At 38.2% G+C, this 24,398-nt stretch overlaps 1 protein-coding gene across 1 annotated transcript in view; it reads right to left on the bottom strand.

Moving 5' to 3' along the window:
* Positions 1-24,398, bottom strand: part of RELN (reelin) — a 274,215-nt gene that overhangs the window by 127,258 nt on the left and 122,559 nt on the right. The window contains exons 7-8 of the mRNA XM_062490818.1: positions 17,808-17,904; positions 14,102-14,153 (exon numbers count right to left, since the gene is read on the bottom strand). Coding sequence (XP_062346802.1) covers positions 14,102-14,153; positions 17,808-17,904 — 149 coding nt within the window. The remainder of the gene's footprint in view (positions 1-14,101; positions 14,154-17,807; positions 17,905-24,398) is intronic.

The following is a 24,398-nucleotide window of genomic DNA, read 5'->3' as shown; positions in this document are numbered from 1 at the left end:
AATTTAAAAGAACAAAGATGTTACAAAATTAGTTATTTTAAGGTTGCCTGAAGGAAATTAAATTAAGAAATCATCCAATATACTCCCTAGATCCTATAATTAATAACAAACACTTGATGCTGATCTGGGAATCTCAGAACACTTTACAAAAATGAACTAATTAAGCCTTATGGCACCCCTGCAAGGTAGGGTGATATATTCAGTTTTGATTTATAAAAGGGTGCCTTCTGGGTGCTGTCACAAAAGATGAGCTTAACAATTAATACATGGGGCAGTCAAAGTAACACGAAAACAGGATTGAGAAATTCATCCCAGCAAACATGATAAACAACCTGAGTTGTAATTGAGCACACTAAAAATACTATTTTTCCTCCGACACCAGATAATTCATCCATCTCACAAAATTTTATGCTCAGTGAAACAGACACATCCCAGCCTGTGCTCCAAAGATCAAAATTTCATAAGGACATGAGATTCAAAGCAGCAGACTTCACGTCCTTTCCATGTTTAGGAGAAGCAGCTCTCAATTAAACAGCATCTCTGATGGCACCAGGGTACTACTGAGTGAGTAGCACAGCTTTGCTCACACTATGAGTATGTATTGTATGTGCCACAAGTAGTATGTTATGTTTATGTGTGGTCCAAATACGTTCAACCACACTGGAAGTTGTGTAAATATGTATTTTAATATATGTATAAATGCATATACATGCTGCTGACAATAAAATACTATCATTTTCCAACCTGGGGTGCTTACTTTTGTAAAAGAAATAAATGGCCTGATTAAAAAGGTGTTAACCACTTGTACAAGAGAACAACTTACACATTTTAATGGGAACATATGTCATTAAGCACAAAGCTTGCAGCCCCAACTCCCCTGAGGCAGTTCACATTCAGAGCTCTCAGCCCTACAGAGCTGCTTTTCTACTCTGAGACACACATCACATACTTCTACAGGGGAAAAATCACTCCAAAACATGGGATGAAGTTCTGTGTCTATAATTTTGTCTGATACATCAACTAGATTCCTGGAAATGATCCACAGAGTTTTTCTGTATCTTTCACTAACATTAAATTGCAAATAGAGTAACAGATACTTCTGAGCCACTACAGCTGCATGTGGTATGTTCAGCTGGTCTGACACGTATTCTTGCTGAAAAGAGGCACAGAATAATTAATATTGCAAAGGCAGCAGGACTTTGAATTACCAGCCATGTATCCAAAATGACTACAAAGCAACTGTCTGGTTATATTTTACTGACAAGGCATTTTATTTCTATCATATTAAAACCAAATGATGTCAGGAAAAGCCTTTGCGTTTCATATTTGCCCATCTGCTGAGATGGTCTACTTTACTGAGCGACATCTGCTGTCACTTCCTACTTCTGTGGAATTTAGGAGTTCCAACCCTTAATCACATTTGTTCATTTTATTTTACAGGGATTCAGTTCAACTACAGCCAGTTTGATGTCTTTGGCCAGTCAGAGGCTGTGAGGTAAAACAGCAACATACTGAGTTTTATGTCAGACAGAAATTAAAAAGAACATAAACAGTAAAAACAACCAGCAATATAGACTTTATAACATGTGCCATTCCAGTTAGTGTTACAATCAACTTTTGGTACAGTGCCCTTAAAATAAAATCTAAGTCGAAATATGCTACTTAAAAAGTGGAAAAGGCCAGATTTGCTGCACAATCAACATGAAAAATGTTGTCTGTTAGGTCTGAACACCCTCAACTATGCAATGAAGATCAAAGCTGTTCTTAAAATAAATGGGGCCACTCAGAAAGGCTTTGCAAGGTAGGTGTGATATTTCACTTCTGGAGTGGAGACAATTAAAAAGGGGAGACAAATACTGGGTTTTATTATTTTAACAAGAAGGGCAGATTGTATTAAGATTAAAGGTAGTTTGGGAAAGTCCTCAAGCAGCAATTACTGGCTGTGATGACAAATGTGTATTTATCAGTGTTTAAACCCTCTTTTTGTATGTTCTTGACTCAAAATCATCAGACAGTAAGATTATTTTTCATGTACCTATCTAATTCTGCACAACTCAAACTGACATAAAACAATTAAAAATATTGAGCTGGTACTTGAATCTTTCACAAAACTAATACACATCCTAGTTTACATTAAGAATTTCTCCCAAACAAAAGGGAGGAGGGTGAATATGCAATTGCAATACAGGGTAGGGTTTATTGAGATGGTTTACTGCTTTCCAACATAATTTTCACTATTGCTTTCAATATTACTACTACTTAATAATATGGCTGTTAGTCCATATCACTGTTATTTCAGTAATCCTAAACTAGGATTATTTAAAATAGAGATCTGTTTTTTGGATGTTTGCCTCCACCTCGACCAGCAGAGCTATATTCTGACTTTCTGAACAAATATGTGATTAGAGCTCGAGCAGAACACTGCAGGAAAGAGAGGCCAATTCAGCTCAGGAGAGACATGTCCTTCCCACTGCTCCCAGAGGTGGTAATAAACAGTTTGTCAGCTCCAAGCAGAGAAGCAGGGGCAGGATAACATGCCATAAATATTCACACCTTCCAGCCCTCTGAAGGAAAAGTTGTACATAAAACCTTTTGAATGAGATTAAATTCGGTTTGCTTTAAATTAGGAAAGCACAGGATTTGAATTAGCCCTGAAAATGGGTGGCAATACCTGCACTATGATTACTGTAAACAAGTCTGTGTTAGTGAGCTACTGCATTAGAGAAAAAATGCTGTTTATTTCTTGAGATCAGTATGTCACAGCAAGATTGATGCCTTGGTGAGGTTATTGCTAGATAAATCTGGCTATGAGTTAGGATTATACTTTCAATACTAAGGACTTGCATGTGTAATTATCTACTGGGAGCAGAGGGAACCCCAAACCATCCTCCGATCCAGAACAGCCAAATTTTTTCTTTACATATATACAAGGCAAGCTTGTCCTTGTGTTTCAGGAACAAAGGATTTTTTCCTTTGGAGTTATTTTACTCCTTTTGATAGACTTTCATCTGATGTTCACAGATTTTCAAAACTTTCAGAGAAAAGCTAGAGTAGAGACAACCTTCATGGATTTAATTTTAAATGAGACATTTGACGCTCAGACAGCAATTTTGTTTGTTATCACAAATTATGAGCATCTTCTGTTGTAAAACCCAGTCATTTCCATATACTGAATATTCTGAAACATTAATCTATTTGGGTGGTGCTTTACATATTCAGATTTTTTCTGAAGCCAAATTTCAATAAAAGAAAATTTTCTCAAAGTTGAGTCCAGGCACTGATGCTAATAGAAGTGAGTTTTGACTGGCAGAGTATGGGATTGCTAAACATGTCCTGACAACTGCTATGTCAGTTCTGCTTAGCTAAACAGTAAAGAATAGAAAAGTGAAACAAAAGTATGTTTCTCAGTTGTTTTGCTGCTGACTAGCACTGACTACTCTTAGCATATCCAACTGAAACTGTTTTTTTTTTTTTTTCTTTAGTAATATTAGGTCTTCTTAAACTGATTTTGGCCATGTAAAGTACTGGTGAATGTTTTACCTACCTTATTTTTTAAGTGTCATGTAGGTAGCAGTACTAAGAGCACAGTCTTTCAGAAGAGACGTTATGAAGGCACTAAATACCAGCTATTTGCATCCAGGTATTCAGTTATTCACATCCAGCCTGACAATGGAAGGCAAAATTAATTCTCACTACGGCTTTGCCTCCAACTGTGTCAGATTTACAGAAATCCAAGTCTTACAGCTGTTGGTCTCTAAGATTTCTTAACAACATTGATCAGAAGCTGGTGTTTTGCTGAGATAAAACTGGGTGCCATCTGCAAGGGAAGCAATATTTTGCTCCTTACAGAGTGTGACGTCCTCTGCCTCTTGACAACCTCTTGATAGTTCCTGCGAGTGCTTCCGTGGATAAGCAGATGAGATATCTAGTGCTGGCTTTAAGGAGAATGAGTCTAATGGGGACTGCACAAGAAAGATTCACATAAAAATTGTACAGAAGGCTTCAAATTGTGTCCTGAATGCAGCCTGAGACACCAAAGGGCACTGGGATGAATCCCTTCAATCTAATGCTACAAGATTACTCTTATTAATTTTGTTAATGGGATGAATAATGATTAGTGTTTGCTAAGGATTATAATATTGTGATATTACTTGAATTAAGTGAAACAGGATAATATAAATTACTACTGGTCAAATCTGGCTGGATTGCTAATAGTTTTTTCCAAAGTAATGAACCATACAGTTTGGTATAATGAATGGTCCATGGGTTCTGGGATTTTTTAGGTGTATGTTTATACTGGCTTTTGATCAACAAGAAAATTGTTTTAACCATTTTAAAATACAGAATATTTAGTGCTGGATATATGAGATGCACTGGTAGAAAAATATGCAATGGATTGCTTATTCCATTCTGTTTCTGAAAACTTTCTCAAGAGAAGGTCACAAGACCATTTTGATTTTTCTTTGAAGTCACAACTTTGAATTTAGTTACAAATGTGATTTTTAATTATGACATTTTAGATCTTTAGACTTTTTAAACAGCTTCTCCTTATTTACAGAGTGAAATCAGAGTACCAAGAGGAATTTTGAGTGTATAAAATATTCAAATTAAAAACTGTGAGAACTGCATTCTACTCTGTAATCATGGTCTATCTGTTCGTGCAAAAAATATTTTTAATGCTGGCTGATCTTTTTTCCCTCGTGGGAAAAGGATTTTGACTGTCTGTACTTTTGTATGTGTCCTGACAAACAATCTGAAATAAATATCTGGCACTAAAAAAAAATGCCAATGGTGTTCCCCTTTCATAAAAATCAGATCTACTTTAGCATTAGTGAGAATTATGAATTTTATAATATAAAGTCTCAGCGATTTATTTTCTGCAGGTTTCTGAGAGCAGCTAATTTTTGTTTCACTGGCATTCAGAAATGCTGGATAGTTATTTACATCTAAATAAAATTAAAGGGTTGACGAGCAGGCTAAAAACCACTACTGTAAAATTGTAAAAAATTGACTTCATCAATGAAGTCCTAAAAGTTAATCTGAGGCTAAACCCTAGGAGGATGGAGCTCTGAGCAGGCTGTCCTTGCCCAGGGTTTGATCCTGGTGGGAGCGTGGAGCAGGTGATCACCCACGGGTCCCTCCCCATCCACCTCCTGCCAGGATTCCCAATAACAGCAAATGTACTTTTCATGAATTAATGCAGCTAATTTCCTTTAGATGAGAAGTCTGAGGAAATACTTATCTGGTTCAACTTCCTCTTAGTCTATTTATATTCAGAGTTCTGATGTGCTTCCTGCACTCACACAAATTTGTTCTCTTCTAATGAACAAGCTCAGATCACAATTCATATTGCTTTTTGTGCTGAGAACATTAAGGAGAGAAAAATCAGCCAAGCACAAAGTTGTCTTTCCCTCATGACAGTGTCCAACTTACTCTGATGTAAAGCTGTTTGTAGTGCCTCTTTCTCAGATACAGCCAGCAGGTATGTGCTTGGGTAATAAGTCTGTTGCCAAATACATAATTACATGATGCTAAACTTAACCATGCTCTTAACATCACATAACAAAACACCTTGCTGGAGGCAAAGTGAGCAAACTTGCTCAGACCTGGCTGAAATGGACACCCAGGAACTGTAGCTGCTGAAACAATAGCATAATTAATGCTCCCAAAACACTCGCAGTTGGTCTTGGATATCTGGGGTACCCACATTCTACACTTCAACATTATTGCCATTAAAGAGTTAATGTCAAATTATGTGGAGGTCCTCTGAGTGAGAGGGCAAACTCTCAGTGAACCTGGGCAAAATATAAATGATACCATGTGAAAGTAACTCAGCAGTACACTAACACCTATCAGTAAATGGAAAGAGATGCTTTGTGTAGCTGTGTTTAGCAGCCAGGGTCAGTTGTGAAGGTCTATCATCAAGAAAATGAGCACCATAAGGTGCTGGTAAAGGTATTAAAATACTGCAGGACAATACATGAAGCTTTATTTAGATCACTACAGCCAGTCCAGTCTAGAGAGGCAGTAGAAAACACATTGGTCCCAAGAACTGCTGTGTAAAAGGAAGTATCTTGAATATATAGATATGAAAATCCTTTCCATGGCTGCTTTAGTGAGATTCTCTGGCACCAAGAAAATCTGGGAAATAATTTTTCTAAAGCCAATTCTACGCTGAGCTGTCTCTTTTCTGAAACCCAGTAAAACTGATTGCCTGCCTTTAAATGCATATGCAGGTAGATAATAATTAGCTTGGTAAAAATTGGTTTTTGTAATTCCTGATGGGCTTCTCTATTTTTATCTGCTTTTACTTTTCAGTCCCTCACCCACTGGAGGAACAGCCAGGACTGTTTTGCTGAGGGCTTCTTAGCTCCCCACCACGCCTCCCCCCCTGCCTGGGAACTACAGATGTTTAGTTGTTTAATTCAAAAATCGACCTTTTTAATCATACAAAAGTGTTATCCCCATACAATGATACGAGCAGGATTAAGATAAGTCTGTCTGTAATCCAGCATCTATTATTTGCAACGACCAATTCCATAATGGCCCATGTTTGACTGTAAGGTGGTGGCACAGCCACCTGCCCTGGGTCTGAATCCTGAGGCTCTTTATCTTTTCTGCTTTTCTCCATGTAGTAAATCTTTAACTCTCACATTTTAATTCCCAACAGTGGCTGAGAAGCCCTGGTACAGAAGTAATAAAGACAATATTTCATTGCAACCTTGGGCTAGCCAAAACAACACAAATCATTTTGCCCCAAGGCCATTAAAAGGTCTTTCAAACACAGCATCAACGTTAAACAATGGTTTCAATCTAGGCTTTGCCTAGGCAGCCCCTCTTGTAAAACCCAGCAAAATCAATGAACACCACCTAACATTTCCACATGCTATGTGAAGAGCATTTGATATTACTTATCTGCCTTATTCTTTCACATTAGATGTAATGTATAACCTATGCATCAACACAAAGAACTTTTCCACCAGGAAAGGGAAATTAGTAGGTTTCATGTCAGACAATAGCAAATGGCAATCTGGGCAGCCAATAATAATAATAATAATAATAATAATAATAATAATAATAATAATAATAATATCTATCTATCATCTATCTATCTAACATTGTTTTATTGTGGAGAAATGGGAAATGAAGCAAGCAGAAGAAATGCAGAAAGGTGAATGACACCAATTTTGGTATTGAGCTATATTACATTAAATTCTCAAGCTTTTCCCAATATATAGGAAAGAAATTAGGACAAAATAACCTGAGGGTTCAAATATTTTTAATGCTGTGCTCTTGTTGCTTAGACGAGAAAGAATCTAACTCTAGTAACAATGAATCTGTTGCCACCAAAACTGCCCTTCCCTACTGGTACCACTACGAACACAAGTGCTGGATGTGCCATGCCTGCACAGGAAACCTGGTGCTTCCTGGAAGGCACTGGAGAAGAAATTGGTGTGACTGAGGGAAATCATCCATGCAGATGACTAAAGCAAAGGAGGTGGCTCAACATGCCCAAAACATTTGGCACCACAGCTTCCTCTATGAATTTTTTTGTGTTCAGCTAACAAGATAGTGATGAATTTACAAGATTGAGTGCTCCTCCATGTTAAATTCAGAAGGGATTTAGTTTTCACTTTGGTATTTCTTTAGAGATGTGGGAGTGAACTTTCCTAGCAAACCTGAAGGAAATCTCTATCCAATTCTGCTGAGTCTATCTCAGAAAATGCTATTACAGCATTTGTCAGACATCCAATAGCTCCTGCAAATTGTAAAAATGACTAAACAAAACCAGAAAATAAGAGAAAATTATCAGCAGTGGGTCCTTTCAGCCAAAGTAAAGACTTACAGGTTTGGAAATGTTATTAAATGGTCTGAATTCAAGCAGAGGATAAACAGCATAAAAACACTACTGTCAGTATAACAGCTGCCACCAGATCTGAATTAAAACATAAGAACATAAATAATAAATGTCTTCAGACTGTTACATGGGGCCAAATGCAGCCATCATTGTTTTCATGGCTGAGCCAAAGTGGAATTGGGGTATTTCTGGTGGGAAGCAGAAAGGATCATCATCCCATGCACATCTCTGCAGAGCCCTCCAAATGCTGCTCCAGGGGTCAGCCCATCAGTGAGAGACTGCTGTTTCCTCCACAGAAATACATGGAGCTCAGTGATCAGCTGCACTGTTTGTTTTTGTAAGGTTATTTTTTGTTCATTGTGAGCTTCTATTTGTTGAGGTTGATAGAGAAGTAAATGTGAGTTCTGAAGCAGAGAATCCTGTCAGGTAAGGACTTATCCAAAGGGCACATCTAACAATTCTAATGATGATGATGATTATATAATAATAATAATAATCATCCTCATCATCATCTGTAGATTGATCACACATCAAGGTAAAATAGTATTTCTATTATCTACATAATCAAATAAACATTAAAATTTAATTCTGCAAGACTACACTAGTAACAAAGGCAAATTGCCACTACAGATAATAAGTGGAGTAAATAAGCCTGAAAAAAATAGCATTTTACTTTGTAAAGATGAACACTATCCATGCTCTGTCTTCAACAACCATCACCAAGACCATTATGCAATGGATCTTTCTGAGTAAAACAGCTTTCACATAGATCCCAGTGGTCTTGGTAATTCAGGGAGAGAAATAAAGTCTGCTGATTCTCTAACCTGATGTCTTAGGGTAAAGCAGGACATGACATGAAAACCCTTTTGGAATCATTATGTCAAAGATCTGCATCAAAATCAGTGACCCTTACTCATATACTAATTAAAAGCAATGAATAAAAGTTTTTAAATAGTTTTCTGAATTACAGTCAGAGGACTGTGAAATCAGCAGCATTAAAAACAGACTGTAAATAAACTAAGCAACATAGAAATCCTTGCTATGTGCATTGCACATACACCTCACCACCTGAAAAACATGATAATATACATGTAAAGTCATCACGGTTAATACAATTATTCTTCAGCTAAGTACAGGTGATGGTCTGATGGATTTTAAAAGCTCAGGAAATTTGAAGTGAAGACAGGGGCGATTACTCAACCAGAAAATAAAGTTGTGAGAGTGGAAAGTGTGTTGAACAAGACTGGAGAAATTATTACTTCTGTTGCTGGTTTAAGTGATTATACTGTAAGATTGTCAATATAAGATTTATGCATGTAAAAGCAGAGAGTTTGGCATTTTATTTCGTTTGGAGGAAGGTAGAAAATGAGGGAAAAGTGGGTACTATAGAATGAAGATCACCCCAGCAGCATCTCTGCACCATAAATTACCAAAAAGTCCTTAATAGTTGAATACCAGAAGTAATATTTCTTAATATTTCACCATATTAAAACCAATAGATACACACATTTATCCTTACTATAGGGTTCCATTAGAAAGATACTGAAGGACATTGACAAACTGCTGGCAGATATTGTTAGTGATTGTAATAGATTAATTTAATACATGTGGAACCCTCTATGGAATACTTGTCAAATGCTGTAATCAACAATTAACTTGGTCAAACAATTTGGAACAATGGAAGGTGCAATAGCAATAGATGGCAGAGAAGTGACTGGATGATGTTAAAGAAGCCAACAAGAAATTGTAACTCGTGGTCAGCCCTGAAATATTTGGGTGGATGATCATTGTAGGTCCCTTCCAACAGAAATTGTTCTATTCTATTCTATTCTATTCTATTCTATTCTATTCTATTCTATTCTATTCTATTCTATTCTATTCTATTCTATTCTATTCTATTCTATTCTATTCTATTCCATTCCATTCCATTCCATTCCATTCCAGAATCTCCCAGCAGGAGAAGAGGGCCACTTTTGATCTACAAGTAAGGTCCAAATGCTTGTGGCTCTTGAGCAGTGAGCAAATCACAACATTAGTGACCCATCTTCTGGATAATATCTACTGGGATTTTCCTGAGAAGACAGAGTCTATCCAATCACAAACCACTCTCACAGATTAAAGCCTGATACTAAAACCTCACTGAAAACTGTTTTAACTGAAGGTAGATGTGCTAGATTTGATTCATGTCTAGTCTTTTCTTTAGCAATAGCTGAGGCACTAACCATATGATCCATGAAGTGAAGATGCCAAAAGAATTTCCAGTGACGAGGCTTGACTGCCCTCAGGCACTGAAGATCACCTTTGCCCATGCATCTCCAAGTCTTTGATGTTAACAGCAAATAATGCTCTCAGAGAGCAGCCTCTTCCTTGCCGGCTCAGTGGTATTCTCAGGGTCCTCCAAAAGTTTGGGGACAGGCTTTATTATTTTATTTATTGCAGGAAAAATATTTTGCATCATAGTGAGATTCTTGTAAATGGTTTCATTTTTCAGGATAAGCAAACACACCAATATTACACATATGAAGTGACCATAACTAAGGTCACTCATAATCAGTTAGGGAAAGATGGTTTATGATTACGAACAACTTTTAAATACTGCAGGTCATGTATTTGCCATACAAATGTAGTTTTGAAGAGAACTGAAAATAAGGATTAATGGTTGGCTCAAAGAAAAAGCTGGCAGATTAGGGAACCCAACTTTTGAAAAAGTCTGTTGTAATAATATTTTGGAAGGGAGAGGCAAGTCCAAGCTTTATATTAAAATAAAGCAAAAAAAAAAAAAAATCAGCCTGTGTCTATTTCTTTGTTTGCAAGACTAATGACCTGAACCTTAAGAAACAAAGTGGAAGTGCCAAACATCTGTAATATTTGAAGGTGTATTCCTTCACAGAAGATAAAAAACCCTTCCTCCACAAACCAGTTTTATTATAATGTAAAATACTAAGGGGGTTGGATTTTTTTAGAAAATATGGGGGGAAGGGGAATTGCTAATTTGCCCTGGTAATGATGGAGGATCTTTGTAGACAATGGCGTGAAAATTGAAGGGAAAGTTATTTTAAAGTAGGACTGTGCTTTACAAACATCATGTATTTATCCAGTATATGATACTGACAAAGGCATCCTCTTTTCAGAGCAATGTGAAGGAATTTTCTTAACAAAGCTGAAAAGTGGGAGGTTTCTTTATCAAGTTATTCCCATTTTCAAATACTGCTAAACAGCCAGAAACGATCTTGCAATACTAAGACATAAGGAGAGAGCCACGGAACCAAGATTTTCAAGGCAATATTTTCCATTAAGAATTTTCACATTTTCTCACCCATGGCTCCAAGGAGCACCTGCCCTGGAGGCCAGGCTGAGTGTTGATGTCCATCACAGCATCTTCAGCTGCAGCAGAGGAGGGAGGGATGGGAATCACCTCTGCCCATGCAGAGCCCATGCACACCACTGCCTCCAGAGCACATGCTGAGGAGAGCACCCAAGGAAGAAGCACAAGAACAGCAACCTGCACATCTCACACCTTGCCCTTGCTCCCTCCAAGCCTTTCCTCTTCTCCCCATGGGATTTTATGTCTCTTTCTTCCTCTGTTTAGCTCAGTTGCTAATCTCAGGACAATGAGTCACCTTCCACCACAGTGAATGACAGATCATGTTCAACCCTGGGGAAGTCCAGGGATGCAGCTGGGGGAAAAGGTTCAGATTTGGAGTGAGAAGTAGAGAATATTTCAGCTAATGAATCAGACTATAATATTGTGAGGCAGCCGAGTCCAGAGGCTTTTGTGCAATATCCTGCAATTCCCAAGCCGTTGAATCAGATGTTCTGGCCCGAGAGAGCCCGAATGCATTGCTTTAAAGATCTCAATTAACAATCCCACTGAACATTAAGGAAACTGCTAGACATGTCAGTATTGGGTCTTGGAGAAATGTAGTAGTGAGGGATGATTAAGACAGTTGAAGTAATCAAAATTTTCTGCACACTTGGGTACAGAGCTCATGAGTATAAATACTGCACATTACTGTTGTCCTGTGTGCTGAAAATGTCTGACTTATTACCTTTTCATCCTAATTAGGCCTTCTTCTTAAGTGCACTTTTCCAACTGTCTTGGCCTTTAAAGAGCAAAACTACCAGATATATGATGCATGAAGGAAACCACACAGAGTAACAACTAATGAAAAATTCACTAGTCTGTTACCCTTCCTGATCACAGAGTTAAAAGGATCTGGAATTCATGGTGAAACCAGAATTTAGCTTCAGAATTTTTGGCTTCATTTCCTAGTTCTCTACTGTCTATAAACCTGCTAATACAAAATTCCATCTGATAATTAGTGGCTAGATAAATGAAAATGCATCATCTCTAATGAGGGCAAAGCTATGTGACAAATTTAACATAAATACATCCCCAAAAGGCTACAGCTTAAGCTATTCCGTGGTTGATAGAAAGCGGTAAACATTCTTAAAAAAAAAAAAAAGCAATTCCCTTGGATCAATCCCTAAATAGGGTTATGATTAAATCGGACATTTGGGAATAAGCTGGAAACTGGATTCTAAAGCCAAGTATTGCTGAGCTCAGCAGCATTCCCCTGGCTCACGCTGGCTTCTATCAGTTACAAACCCAATCTGCATTGTATTTCAAACTCAACACAGGCACATGGGGAAATATGATACATTTTCAACTGGAGGCTGAAATTTGATTTACTTGGATGTGCATCCACCCCTCTCTGCTCCATCATACTGAGAATTTTACTGGTTCCTACTGGTATGGGTTCAGGTATTCTTAAGATACATGAAAATCCTTTCATGTAGAGTATTTCCTGCTCAGCCTTTTCTTACCCCCTTTTTATCTGACCTTTCCCTTGTGTTAGGCACAAATGCTCCTAGTGAAATATCAAGTCTCATTTTGAAACTTCTGGGAGCCTGCACTGTTCTGCAGCTCAGCTGCACCAGGCACTGGGCTGTGACAGCAAACATTCACCTACCAGCCACTTCACTTCACCCTGCTGTTAACCACCCTGGCTCACTGCAAGAATAACCCAAAGAAGATTTTTGTAAGTTTTCATGAAAAGTGAAATTCTTCCATCATGGCAAACTTGCAGCTTTACAGAAGTCACATCTCCTTGTGCTTCCGTCAGTGAGCAACACATCCCAGCGGATCAAGTGAGCTGCTACCCTTCCTGAATGAAACTGCAGGGCAGCAATAGGCTGCTTTTCATCTGAGGCACCTGATATTTAAGCACTGATTCAACTGAGGATTTAGTACATTTTTCTGGCTTTTTGAAACCAGTAATTCAAAATAAAAGGATAGATACCAGTCCTTAGATATATTAACATTGCAGTCAGTTGCAGGTACTGATGACTTCTAAAACTCAAGTGAACAACTTCAGATAAAAATAAAATTAACTTATGTATTTCTGAGCCTTCTAGGATTTTAATTTCCAATGCATTAAAAAATACAAGCTATTTTCCAAGCTAGATGATTGTTCTTATTTTCAACTGAGATTTCCAGAGTTTAATCACATGTCTCTTGAGATACTTTTGGAGAATTACTTTTTTAAAAATAGGAATATGGTTTGGAAGCACATATCCAGAGGTCCACAGAGGAAGCAAGCTATGTTTCTTGCTTATTTTTTTATTGGACCATTTATATAAAAAGAAAATTTTTCCTTCATGTTTTGAACACTGAGATATGAGATAACAAATCAGGTGTGCTCCAAATTTGCCCTCAGCCCCAGCCACAGCCTCTACCATAATTTATAGCCACAAATGCACAGTGAAATGTGCAATAATTCACAGTATTCTAAGTAATACAGCATACAACCATGCTGTTGATAAAATGGACTTTATAGCATTTAGTCTTTCATCTGCCCTACCTATTCTCTTTGTACAAACAAATGTGTTAAAACAGCACTACCTAGGTGTAACTTGGAATATATCAGGGGGGTTAAGTGATAAAAGCCTGCTTTTTTTTTTTTTTTTTTTTTTTTTTTACATCCGGCAATAAAATAGGAGAAAAAACGGACCTCATACAAGGCTCATCAGAGTATCCACTGGAGTTTTTCAGTTCCAAAACTTAAAATAGTAGCTCCATATCAGGAGATTAATAAATACACTGCAGTTTTAAAAATATTTTTTAATCCCTCATGTGGATTGTAATGTCAAACAAAAAGACAACCCTGAACTGTAGGGACATTTCCATTTTCAGAAACAATTTTCTTCACTTTCTCTGGTGAAAGGGTAATCTAAACTTACCAAGGGAAAATTGAAGGACGGATGCAGTAGTTGTGTTAAGGCCAGTGGTGGTCTATGGGAAGAGAAGCAAATATTTTTGTTAAAACAGCAAAACAATACATTCATCACTTGTTTTTCTTTGAAAGCATGGAAAAATCTCTAGACACCTACATCTCCAGTGCATAAGACTGTTTATCACCAGCCCTTTCAGGATGAATGATAGTGGACATTTTTGTTACGTCATTTTGATTATTGAAATCTCATCGTATATCAAAGCCAGAATTTTCTTCCACCATACTAATGTCTACAAAAATAAGCACATTTATGTGCAACAGGGTCCTTGACCACTCTTGCAAAGTTTGAAAAAATGAGCTCTGTGGTTTATAGTCAGCTTAGTGTAAATTTGTATATATGGAATGGTTCTCACTTTTCCCAGCACAGAACAAGGACTAAAAATGATCATAAATAAATAATAAAAATAACATTAATTAACCCTAATATAATGAAATATTAAGAAGAAACAACAGAACTTAAATCTTACACATCACAGCCAACAAAAACCTTGGGGTTACTATAAGGCATGTACAGTATGCAATGCTGTAGCAGAATCTACCCACTGCTGACATCCAGCCAAGACCTAGCAAAAGAAACACCAGCAGCTCACTGTACTCAGCAAACCACCCTCCTCTGAGGCCTCTCTTTCTCCCTCCTTTGAATGCCTCCATATTTCAATAGCTCAAATTAGAATGGTTCTCCTGAAAATGCTATAAAAATAGAAAGTCCTAGTGTGTTGTGAAGGACACCTAATTGTTTTCGATTTATTCTGAAAGCTGGATTTAACAATACTGTGACTTCCAAGAGTAAAAGGGACTGGACTTCTTCCAGGGCCAGTGCACACCTAGTTGAGCTAGTCATTAAATGATGCCTTTGAAAATAATGGATGGAGATCTTCATGAGTTGGCAGGAGGTTCCGGTGTGTTATTTTTTCTTTTCTACATGCATGTTACATACAGAAAAGAATCTCTTATAAATATTTAGGAATGGGATCTTCACTGAAATGCACTGAAGATTAGCTGATAAATAGACTACATGTCCTAATACGTAATTTTAATTTTTGAACAATAATAGGAAAGCTGCATTTACATAACCCCCTTAAAAATACAGTCACATTCACATTTAAGGCATTCTGCCAGGATTGATTCTGTATTAGGTATCACACTTATCCTGCCAAATGATAAATTGCTTTCTGATTTGAGTTAGCAGCACCTATTATATTCCTTTTAATTCAATTAATTATGTTGTGTAACTTATAATTTGAAAACAAAACCGTTATTGAGGTTCAGTAGCTCATATCACCAAGAAATTAAACATTTCAGTTTTCAGAGAGGAGACATTCATGTAGTCTTAGACTGTGTTGTGAATCATTTCAGCGATGCTTTGGGAAAAAGCACTAGATTTACTAAAAATTTTTGAATAATTCTGTATAGGACTGTTTAGTTCAGACACTGCAGAGAGCATGGTAGGCAGCCTTTAGTAGATATTTTCCTTTGAATGCAACATCTCTGATGCTATACACCTTTTCAGGACTTTGCCAGCAGTAAATTCTCACCAACAGACAGAGATAGTTGAAATTGGAAAACCCTCTGCCTGCAGTAACAGGTGGCTGTTGAAAATCAGGAGAAAAAAATGAAGTCAAGGTAGCAAATCAGCATCTGTTAGAGCTGCTGATGTAAAATATTTTGCAAATTCAACTCTTCTTGACTAAGTATTTTAAAGCAATAATTCACGTAAAAGGAGCCATTAGCAGGAACAGAGATTTCATTATCCCTTGCAAGCAGGGACAGAACAGGACTGATAAAAATAATGGAGAAATAAAACAGGTATAAAATTTGTGACAGAAAGAGAATTTGTGAAATTGCCAAAACAACTAAAATGAGAAACAGGTTGGTTCTAAGACAATAGGTATTTAAATGTATGTCCATACTCAAAAATAAAACTAGATCACACCTCTGGACTGAACGCTCTTGTGCTCATCCATAATGATGATGAGCATGTTCGCCCGGAAGGATTTGATTTTTCTTCAACACTGCCATAATATTTAGAAATACTTTCATTTTTAGGCTGGTAACTATAAATGTGACAATTTTTTTCAGATGAATATATTTTATCTAATATCTATCTCTTATCTATTTATTATCTATTATCTATTATCTAGCTGTTATCTATTATGATTATCATTTAATCACACCACTTCGGTAGCATAATAAATTTTTTCCAGATTCCTCATGCCATGGTAACGCTACTCTACCACTCAGCAATATGACAAATGCAGCTCAAGACTGGATTTTGAAGCCAGTTCCTGATTACTAAGGATAGTCTAAATTACATGTCATTAGGGAGAAGACAGCTAATGAATGACAGTTCAAGATCCTCAGAGCTGGGACCCCAGGTTTATTAAATGTGATGAACAGATTTTTTTTTTTCCAAGTACTGTTACTTATGCTCAGTACTACATCTAAAAATGAATGTGAAAAATGAGAAAAATACCCCAGTGGTGTGACTTCCCTTTTGCACAGGACATAAACCAATGCATGCATTCTCAAGGCAGCTAGCAAAGCACAGCACATCCAAACAGGATGTGAAGTAGCAGAGAGGCCATTTTACATCCCTGAAAGAATTCCCTGTCTGGAGCTGGCTGCAAGGGAAATTCTTCTTTATCCATAAAATATCTAAATTAGTTTTATATGTGTTTATGACTTATATGCACTGTATCAGCAGTATCAACATTGTATTTATGTAATTCTGGTCCCAGTTAAGCATGTAAAATTAACTCTGTGAAAAGAATTGTCAGTGTCTGAAATGATGGGAAGATTCCTGGCCAAAACCACTTCTGTTTTATGGCCCTCTTCCATGTTTGCTCTTCAAATAGCTCTAATCAGCCTCTCCCTCCATTCAGAAGACATGAAAATTAATTTTGAATTGCACGGGCTTTGATCTGGCCTTTTAATTTTCAGTTCTTTCCAAAGCTGCCCTTTTATGTACATCATTGCAGCCAGCTGCCCAGCATCAGCATGTGGGCACTGGTTTATGTATTGCAATTCATTTTCCACACCCAGATGACCTCAAGTTAATGCAAATTGCACCACGTTGTTTCTTACAGCAATTTTATGACCCAACCAGCCCCCAACAAAATTAATTCTGTGCCATTCATCATGGCTCAATCTGTTACATACACTTCCCTGCGACTGGCAGGTGCTTGCTCCAGGCTGCATTTAAGACTGTAGGAAGCATTGTTCACAAGTGTTGTTTTACAATCAAATTAACATTTGTCAACAGGGACAAGAAAAAACGGGACAAGACTAATAAAATAATAAATGAAAAATTAACCCTGTCTCTATTTAATTGTTGGATATAAAAAGAGAATGATGCCAGTTCGAAAACACAGTTCTATGTCCTTGACTTTTCAGTATTTCAGAGATACTTTAAATGACCTGGATACATGCTGAATCACGAGACTATCCCTTGCCAACTATTGCAACAACCTTTGGTTAGCACCTACAGCTTCAAACACTGGGATGCTGCCCTGCGTACTCCTACGGATCTAACACCTTGCTCAAGAGCATCTCTGCTAAATACCAAACCTTCAAAGCACACCAACATCCCTGCAGCTGACCCAGCTTCCCAGCCTGCAGCCCCAGCCCTGGCAGAGGAGGCAGCCTTCACTTACCAGCTCCCTGGGACCGTATGGCTCGCAGAAGGTGGCAGCGTTGCCGTGCATGATGACCCCGCAGTGCTCCCCAACCTCGCAGTTACTGCACTCGGACCTGCAGGGAGAGCACACCCTGTTCAGAATGGAAGCCACAGACTGGATGCTTGGGACTGTAAAACCAGGCTGCTGCGTCTCGGTGCTCAAACTGGACTGTTTGTTATCACGGTGCTGAACACAAAGGGTGGGTAACTGCGTGATCCACTGGAGCTGCCTCGCGTGAAGGGCCCTGGTGGTTCTGTACTTGCTCTGTGCAAACTGCCCCTCCTCTAAAGTGGGGTGTCCCTGCTCGTTGAGTGCAAAACATCCTCACCGTGGGAAACCAAGTTGAAATCTCACATATATAATTTACTCTGAAGCTTCTCTTCTTACAAAATGCTTGTGAACATTTGATTTACCATATGCAAACCCACCATCATGGAGTTATCATAAAGAACAGCTGAGGAGAAAAGGCTGGGATCAGAGCCCTCCTGCTTGCAGGGTTATTTCCCCAAAGGCCAGGCTTGAGGCTGCAGTATAACATGGCATCTGGTGTTGCTTGTATTTGTATTTGTCATATTCCATATTCCTAGAGACAGAGTTGCCACTCTTCTCACCTTTTAGGTGAGAAAAAGGAAAAACCATGGAAGAAATTCTCAGAGAGGCTGTTAAGTGCTGCCGAGACAACCAATTACACCTGTCCTGATATTTCTTAATTTAATAGGAAGGATTTTGTGGGCAGCCAGACTGCAGAACTTAGGGAAAGGGCTGCCTCCCCCACCTTCTAGGATTGGGGTATCAGATCTTGGCATGAGGACCACATTTTCCAAAAGCATTGGGTATGTATTTTGGATAGGGATTCCATATGCATATAGAAACCAACAAGCTGCCTGCAATGGTGCTGACCAATTGCCCTTGGGGAATCCAAAGCTCAGCTTAAACATCAAACTTACAGGGAAACACTCCAGAACAAAAAGTTGGACAAAAAATATTTGAGCTGTTTTTCCTGTATGAGCATGCCAGTGAAATAATGCAGCAATTCACAGTGATAGCATTTAGGATTTTGAATTTAAGCAGCAAAATACAATATTATAATAAAGTAGTATAGTTCAAATCAATGTCAGGGAATTAATATTTACTTACAGAAGTCGCAGTGAGCAAATAATTTTATTTCTCAATAAAAAGCAAGAAGAGAGCACGTAAGTGAATAAAATGATACTTTTAGAGAAAACAAAGAAGCAGAGTTCGCAGAGGACGTGTTATTTGTATTCACTTGATCCCAAAGTTCCAATAACTGAAGAGCAGGGGGACAGGAACTAGAAGAATTCCTGGGAATCTGTAGGATTTTGGCTGTTATACAAAATATTTTCATTGTCTGCCCCTACATTTTTGAATTTTATAGTGGAGCTTCCACCTGGACTCCTGATACATGCAAAGAGACAGACACAGCAGGAAAACTTTGCCATGAATACTTTGTAGGGATCTGTTAGTCCTCCCTGAAAGGTCAGGCGACATAATCCAAGGGATATTTTAATTCAGCGATTCTCATATTTCAACAAATAAAAAGTGATTTATCTGTTCTACTTCTGTAATGGGGTCTAAGAAATATTGTCTGGAAATCAAGAAACACTGTCTTGCTAATACAGCAGTTCCATCATTGGTTGTCTTTCCTAGGATGACTCCTCTCATACAAAATTGGATGGCTATTGTTAATCCTAATTCAAACCTTTGTGCTCACTTTGAAGTGCATTACCTTTGACAATAAACTGCTCATTAGCTTGACAAGAATGCATGAAGAGCAAGATAATTGATCTTCTGTTCCTCAGATCATCATCATATTACTATGTGTTTAGAAACGTCTGCTGGTGCAGACAGGAAGGTTAATTTCTTTTCTATTTATACAAACTGAAGACACTATTAATTGCCCTGGCTGGGTGCAGCCTTCTACATTATCTTTCTCACCTGCCTGGTCTAAAATCTTAGCGCATTACAATCACTTCAGCTTTCTCTTCACAGCTGGTCCTCGCTGCCGCTGCTGACGTGTCGCCTTCATCGAGATGACTTCTCCACAGACCTGCCAACTCCCTCATCTCTGGCTTAGAGAGTGCCACCTCTCTCTGCTATTGTTCTTTGCTTTGCTAAAGGGGAAACATCTGCTGCTTCCCCACCCCTATTTGTCATTTCTTTTCCCTCTACAATACCTGAGTGTGTGGACATTATATTGACTGATGTCTTTTGTGATGTCTGAACCATAAAGAAGATAAACATCTCAAACTGCCAAGAGATTTTAAAACATAAATCTTTCTGAAGTTTAATCCCACAGTTTTAGTGCAATTTGGAAACCACTTTAGGACCTCTCTCTCCTGTCACAAAGCTTTCCTCAACCTCTTTGCCACTGGAAATATCACTGTACCTGTACATTTTTCATATGCCATGAAGAAGTGATGACCAAGAGAATCTGTGTTTCTTATTGATTGATTTTACATGCTCAGCTATTCTTCATGTCGTCCTTGACAAGTATACCTTCTATAAGTGACTGCTGCTTGGTGTGCTGATAGGCTTTGAGATGAAACATCACGTCAGATTGGTAAGGAGAGTTTAGCCAGCAATACACTTCTGTACTGGCTCTTTCTCCTTTAAATGTACTGAATCCCCTGCTTTCCCAAGTCCTATTATTAAAGTTGTTTTATACAGAAACATGCATTAATGCCAGCATTTATTCTTTACTCATTTATGCATCTTAACATTAGATCATTTATCATAGGATTAAACAGATTTTTTTTTTTACATTTGCTCTTGTTTAGCCTGGTTTAGCTCTTACATATCACCTTTTTTATGCTCTCCACTGCAGTTTTATGAGTTTTCATGGAGGCAAGAGGATCACAGGAACAGGTGCTCAATGACCTAGACAGTCTTCTTCGTACTACACATACTGACCTCTACTCATCCAGGCATTCCCTGCCAAGTGGTACCTGGTGCAGATTCCCTTTCCTTACTGAAGAAATCAGTTACTTCCATGGTTCCTGAGCTTTCTGATCTAACAGTGTCCTGTCAGCGTGCAAAAAGTCTCCTGGACATTAATCACTTGTATTATTTCACTTTTCTAATTGACAAATGTACTAAACACTTCTAGTTAGTTCAACAGTCAGCAGTGGCTGGCTGAGCATGGACATTGGTGCTACATTTACAGTGGTGTGGGAATCACTTACCTACCTTCATTTCCACAGATAGTACATGCCAGATACATAATACATTGCGCATTTATGGTTGTGTTAAGCATATTTTTTTTCATGAAACAAGAGACCTTTATAAGGTTGGTGGCAAATAAAACCCAAGAAATGAGGAAATCTTTGCTTAAGTAAGCAGGCTTTTGCCTGGGGGGACTTTGGGAATGACCATATTCTGACATGACTGTACACTGGAGGATTATAAATATTAGTTGGACACACCGCACAAGAAAATTCTCAGAGTGGGTATTTTCCCAAGAAAATGAGAAAGATGGGACATGTTCCCATTCCTGCATTCCCAGCAGAGAAATCCTCCTTCTTTGTTCTACATTTCTGCTACGTTCACAAAAGGATGTGTCCTCTCCTGTTGCCTCCTCCTCTTCCTGTCCCTTTCTCACTTTAGCAGTTTTTCCTGTTTTCTTTCAGTCACCAAATTTTGATTTAGGTCAGGAACTGTGGTGCTATGACTTTTCTTTTACAAGGAGGCTTATCCCAACCTTCCCTTTCTCTTCCATCTGCAGCTCCAAAAACACTCGTAGCCATTCCTTTCCTGTTTCTGAGCCTCCAAAGAAACAGAGAGCTGGAAAGGATGTGTCTTATAATGCATTTGAAAGAGCAGGCAGTCCCTCCCAAAATCATACAGTGCCCTTGTGCAAAATAGTTATTTGATGTGAAGCCTCTCCCAGCAATGGAGTGACACACAGGCTCTGCTGGGACTCATAAAATTGGACACACAGAGAGGATATAAACTGCTTAGCTGTGCACTTGGACATACATCTCTGCCAGAAATGCACGTGCCAGAAGTGCAATCAGGAGGAGTGAGAATATATTAATTGCTTCCAAGCCAGTGTTATGTAGGATTTGAGAAGAAAAGATAGGAGGAAAATACAAACACTTCTCTTTTCATCTGAGCACAAATAATGTCTTCAGAAGCCATTAGAGTGGCTGGGTGTAAGTGGCCCCATGGCATGGCCCTGCTGGGGTGTCTGTGCACACGAGGCAGCTGCTTCTCACAGACCAGACCCAGCAGAGCTGGAAATGCTGCTCCAGCACTCACTGCAATTGCTTGTGGTAAAGATGGGATTTTAGCAGCTGCCAGGGGAAAAAAACGTAATTTTAGGGTGGATGGCAACAACTGTTAATAATTCCTGATTTTACTCCCACTAGACAATCAAATGAGAATGAGCTTTCTGCCACTAAGTGGGTCTTCACTGGAGGCAGAGCTACTGCAGTAATTCTTTGTGCCTGAAAGCTCATGATACCTCATTATAGTTTTCTTTTATTTGTGTTCCGCTTCCACTTAGCATTGCTGAAAATCGTGGCTTTCTGCTCTTACAGGAAAATCTGTCTCAGGATTGTGGTGAGTTTTGGGACTCCTAGCACCCACCTCTCTGCACTGACTCACCAAGCAAGGTGTTGAAGTTTATTCCAGAGGGACCAAACCCTTATCCTGGCAACAAAAGGAGCAGAAGATTGGGGGATCTTTTAATCTGAAATTTCTCTGTTGAGACTTCTATAAGCAAGGATGAATTTAAAGTTGAGAGCAATGGATAAATAAATTATGGAGGCTCCCAACAGATAAGCCCTCTGTGAGTTATGAGGCGTCTGCAGGGAAATAATGCCTCTTCCCATTTCTTTCCACTCAAGTCCATTTAACACACTGCTGCTAAAGCTGTCTACATGGGCAGCTATTCTGCAACCCATTAAGAGTCCTTGATCTGTTCATACCCATAAAGAAAGAGGGGTTTTTATGTTATAATATTGCAGGTCCTTAATGCCTCTAGTCCAGAAAAAACATTTAAAGAGCTGACAAAAAAGGAACAAAAGGAGCCTCTAGTCCAGAAAAAACATTTAAAGAGCTGACACAAAAGGAACAAAAGGAGCAAAAATTGTAGGCACATAATAAAAACTACTAGAATGAATATGTACAGAATAAAAATATACGTAAAATTCTATGGACTACAGCATTTTTGCATAAGATGGTTAAGCTATGCAAGACCTGCACAGGTGGCAAGTTGTGACAGTCCTTAATAAAAAGGAAAATTAAGTCAAATGTCACAGAATGAATGTATTAACTAACACAGGTAAGTGCTAGAATGCTCATCAAGGACTTATTTGAACAAGATAAGCTAACCCAGTAAAATATTTCTGTCTTATATGAATTAAAACAATAAAGTTAGTCACATTTATGAAATAGGATTGAAAGAAATAGAAAACTCAGAAACAATCTTATATTAAAAAAGGAGGCTCCAACCCTCCAACCCTCAAAACTTCATATTTAGACCAAGAGATGTGTTTTTCTGGGTATTATATGCTGCATATATAGATACTCACTATACAGTACAGAATCAGTTTAACTTCCCTTCTGGGATGTTGTACATATATATGAAATGGTCATCTATCTTTATGATCACTGTGGTGGTAAAATTAGTAATATTTAAGATTCAGAGGTCTGTCTAAGAGTTTTCTTTGCTAAAAGAGCACTCCTTTTGACTGAAAGCTAACAGTCTGCCACTGTTTCCAGCTCCTCTCTTCTGAGCTAAAGGAGAACTGGGGGTTGCTCCTATAGTCTCCAGCAACATTCATCTCTCCACAGTGTTCTGTTATTTACTGTTGGACAACTTAGGACTGTGGCAGTGACTTAAAGAGTCCACCCCTCCCAGGGAGTGATATTTGACTTTATTAACATTGAAATTATTACTTTTCCTCAACTCTTCCCTTGTTTTCTGAAGCAGTGCATGGGTTGGGTCTCTGCAATCACTTGGCAGAGAATGGGGAAGCAGAGGGAGAGATGGTGTCTGAGAGCTCTCTCACTGTGGTCACATTCATCAAGCTGCTGCCTGACCTGTCCTAAGTTGTACCTGCCTTATCGTGCACGGGAAGGTTGAGATTCTTCTACAGCATCTGCTGGTTAAAGAATGATAACTTCTTGTGCTGACTGTTTCTGACAAAGACTGTGATAATATGAGTGACCCCATTTAGGAATCCCAAAGCCTCCCAAACCCTAGAAATTGGGAGTTGCTGTACAGAACTGAGAGGTGAAGTGTTTTTCTTCTTATGCAATACAAAAGTGTTGAAAAATTGTCCCTTCCATGAAAAAAAAAAAAGAAAAGAAAAAAGAAAGAAAAAGAAAAAAAATTCAACCTCAAACATCCTCATCACATGAAAATAAGACAGAGGTATTTAATTCCAGCTGGGTTTTTGGGGGTTTTCTTATGAATTTTTAATCATTTGGAAACACTTTGTTTCAGTTTGGAAAGAATTATTGCTATACTTAGCTTCACCAAAAACATATACAACGTAAAATTAAAAAAAAAATTGAAACAACAAAGTTTAATTATTGAAA

The sequence above is a fragment of the Cinclus cinclus genome, chromosome 4 (assembly GCF_963662255.1).
Source record: "Cinclus cinclus chromosome 4, bCinCin1.1, whole genome shotgun sequence".
NCBI classification, from domain to species: domain Eukaryota; kingdom Metazoa; phylum Chordata; class Aves; order Passeriformes; family Cinclidae; genus Cinclus; species Cinclus cinclus.
Note: the sequence above shows the minus strand (reverse complement) of the source record. Positions and strands in the feature narration are given on the sequence as shown.